The sequence below is a fragment of the Cavia porcellus genome, unplaced genomic scaffold (genome assembly GCF_034190915.1).
Source record: "Cavia porcellus strain 051 isolate PalLab524CR breed Dunkin Hartley unplaced genomic scaffold, mCavPor4.1 scaffold_3, whole genome shotgun sequence".
In the NCBI taxonomy this organism is placed as follows: domain Eukaryota; kingdom Metazoa; phylum Chordata; class Mammalia; order Rodentia; family Caviidae; genus Cavia; species Cavia porcellus.
In genome coordinates, this window is record NW_026947486.1 from 116,592,051 (window position 1) to 116,594,284 (window position 2,234).

Consider the following 2,234-nt stretch of genomic DNA (forward strand, 5'->3'; position numbering starts at 1 on the left):
GACCCTGGGGAAGGCCCATGGAGGGGTGTGGAAGTGCTACGTCTCTTGTCTGTCTGCTTGAGCACAGGGAGATCTCGCCTTGGTCAGCAGTGGGTCACCAGGGCAGAGGAGGAGTCACGCCTGATCCACAGAGGGAGGAAGCTGGGCCCTGCCAGCAGTCAAGGTTGGAACTTGGGTAAAGCCTGAAGGTATGGAAGTACCCTCACACACCCCAAAAGAAGGGAGTCTTCAGAGCCTGGTATCCACTGTTACCAGCCTGAGGTCTCTAAGGATCCCAGGCACTGCCTGGAGTCTAACTGGGCAGAGAGATCCCCATACACAGCATACAGAACCCCAGTTCTGTCTCTGCTGTCACCTATGGGGAGACTCCGGGATCATGGATGAACTCATGTCCCCTTACTTTCTCTTTGAATGCTGCACACAAACTCTCCTTCTGCCCCAGGTCCTTGAGGCCTCAGCACGGAGCTTCAGCTCCCTGTCCCATACCATCATGTCTGGATCTGAAGAGCCTTACCAACCTGAGGAAGACCCTGAGGACCAAAGTGAGACACAGGGCTTGGTGGGTGGGCAGGTTTTCAGTGCCCTAAAGCAAGAACTCACGTCTTCCACTCTCTCATCTCCTTCCCTCATCCTCATCTTCCTTCTGGTCTCTGATCTAGGCATCATGGAGGAGGCTTCTGCTGAGGAGATGATGGATGTCTCTCAGTGTCCTGAGGGAGGCTCCTCACCCCAGAGCATCATGGAGGTTACCCTATCGATGCAATCCCTTAGGTGCTATAGCCGCGTACAAGAGCGAGTTTCATTCGCCTCATGTACCCTGGCAAACGCTGAGTCCTTGTTTAGGGAAATTTTAGAGGATAAGGTGGCTGAATTGATGGAGTTTCTGGCCTTTAAGTATCTAAAAAAAGAGCCAACCAGTGTGGCAGAAATGCAGATGGTTGTCACTAGAGATTATGAGGAGCACTTCCTTCTAATCTTTAGGGAAGCCTGTAACTGTCTGCAGCTGGTCTTTGGCATTGATGTGAAGAAAATGGACCCTCCCAGCCACTACTATGTTCTTAGTCCTTCCTTGGGCCTCACCTATGATGGGATGATAGCTGATGAACAGAACTACCCCAGGACCATCCTCCTGATAATCATCCTGGGTGCAATCCACGTTCGGGGCAACCGTGTCACTGAGGAAACCATCTGGGAAGTGCTGAGTGGGATGGGGTTGTATCCTGGGAAGGTGCACCGCTTATATGGGGAGCCCAGGAAATTCCTCACAGAGGATTTGGTGCGGGAACAATACTTAGCATATCTGGAGGTGTCCAACACTATTCCTCCTCGATATGAGTTCCTATGGGGCCCCAGGGCCCATGCTGAAACCAGTGAGGAAAAAGTTCTGGAATTTTTGGGCAGACTTAAAGATACCACCTTTAATTAAGACCTCACCTGTCTGTCATGAGGGGGGTTCAGAAAATGAACAAGAGAGAGACCCACAGTCAATGGCAATAGAAGAGTGATGACAAGGGCTAAGGCCAAGGACAGGGTACATTCCAGGGCCACATCTAGCAGTTTCTCCTGTCCCGTGTAACTTCTGAGACAGATTCTAAATTCTACCCTTGCAAAGAGCAGTCACTTTTCTAAATAATGCAGATGCAAACTGGGGATTGGTTAAATTCAGTGTGTAATCCTTATATTTCTGTGTGCATAACTTGAAGATTTTTTTTGATATTTTGTGTATAGCCATCCTTTGATTTAATTAACTTAAAATTGTGCATTTTAGTGGTACTAGTCACAAACACGTTGCTATTTATACATTTTAAGAGTTCAGCTGTTTTATAAAAAAATTGTAAAATCTTCCATCCTATTTTGTTATCTATCTTTGGAATAAAAGCTTTCTTGGAAATATGAAAGAAGTAAGCCATCAGTAAAATAGATGAGATCAATAAATACAGTAAAATGTTTAAAACAATACCTACTGTCCCTTATTCCTTTTCATTGTCATTCTGTAAAACTAAAAATAAAATGTTTATACAATATATGCTTAGTTTTTTCAGAAATATTGGAGAAATGACTCTGAATGGCGAACCCTGCCTGCTCACAGATACATTGACCCCAGCCCTCTGAGCCGATGCTCTGTGGAAGGCCCCTTGTGAGGGTGGAGACCTGAGTAAACTGGGCAGCAGGACCCACTCTTCCCCACAGGATGCTGGAGCCAGGGCCATCTCCGGGCATGGCGGGAAATGGAG

General features: G+C 47.2%; 1 protein-coding gene across 1 annotated transcript; it reads left to right on the forward strand.

The window, feature by feature from the left end:
• The first annotated feature begins 376 nt into the window (after positions 1–376).
• On the forward strand, positions 377–1,840 carry LOC134475336 (melanoma-associated antigen 8-like). The gene has a single exon (XM_063245611.1). The coding sequence runs from the start codon at positions 377–379 to the stop codon at positions 1,424–1,426; it is 1,050 nt and encodes a 349-aa protein (XP_063101681.1). The 3' UTR covers positions 1,427–1,840.
• The last annotated feature ends 394 nt before the right edge of the window (positions 1,841–2,234 follow it).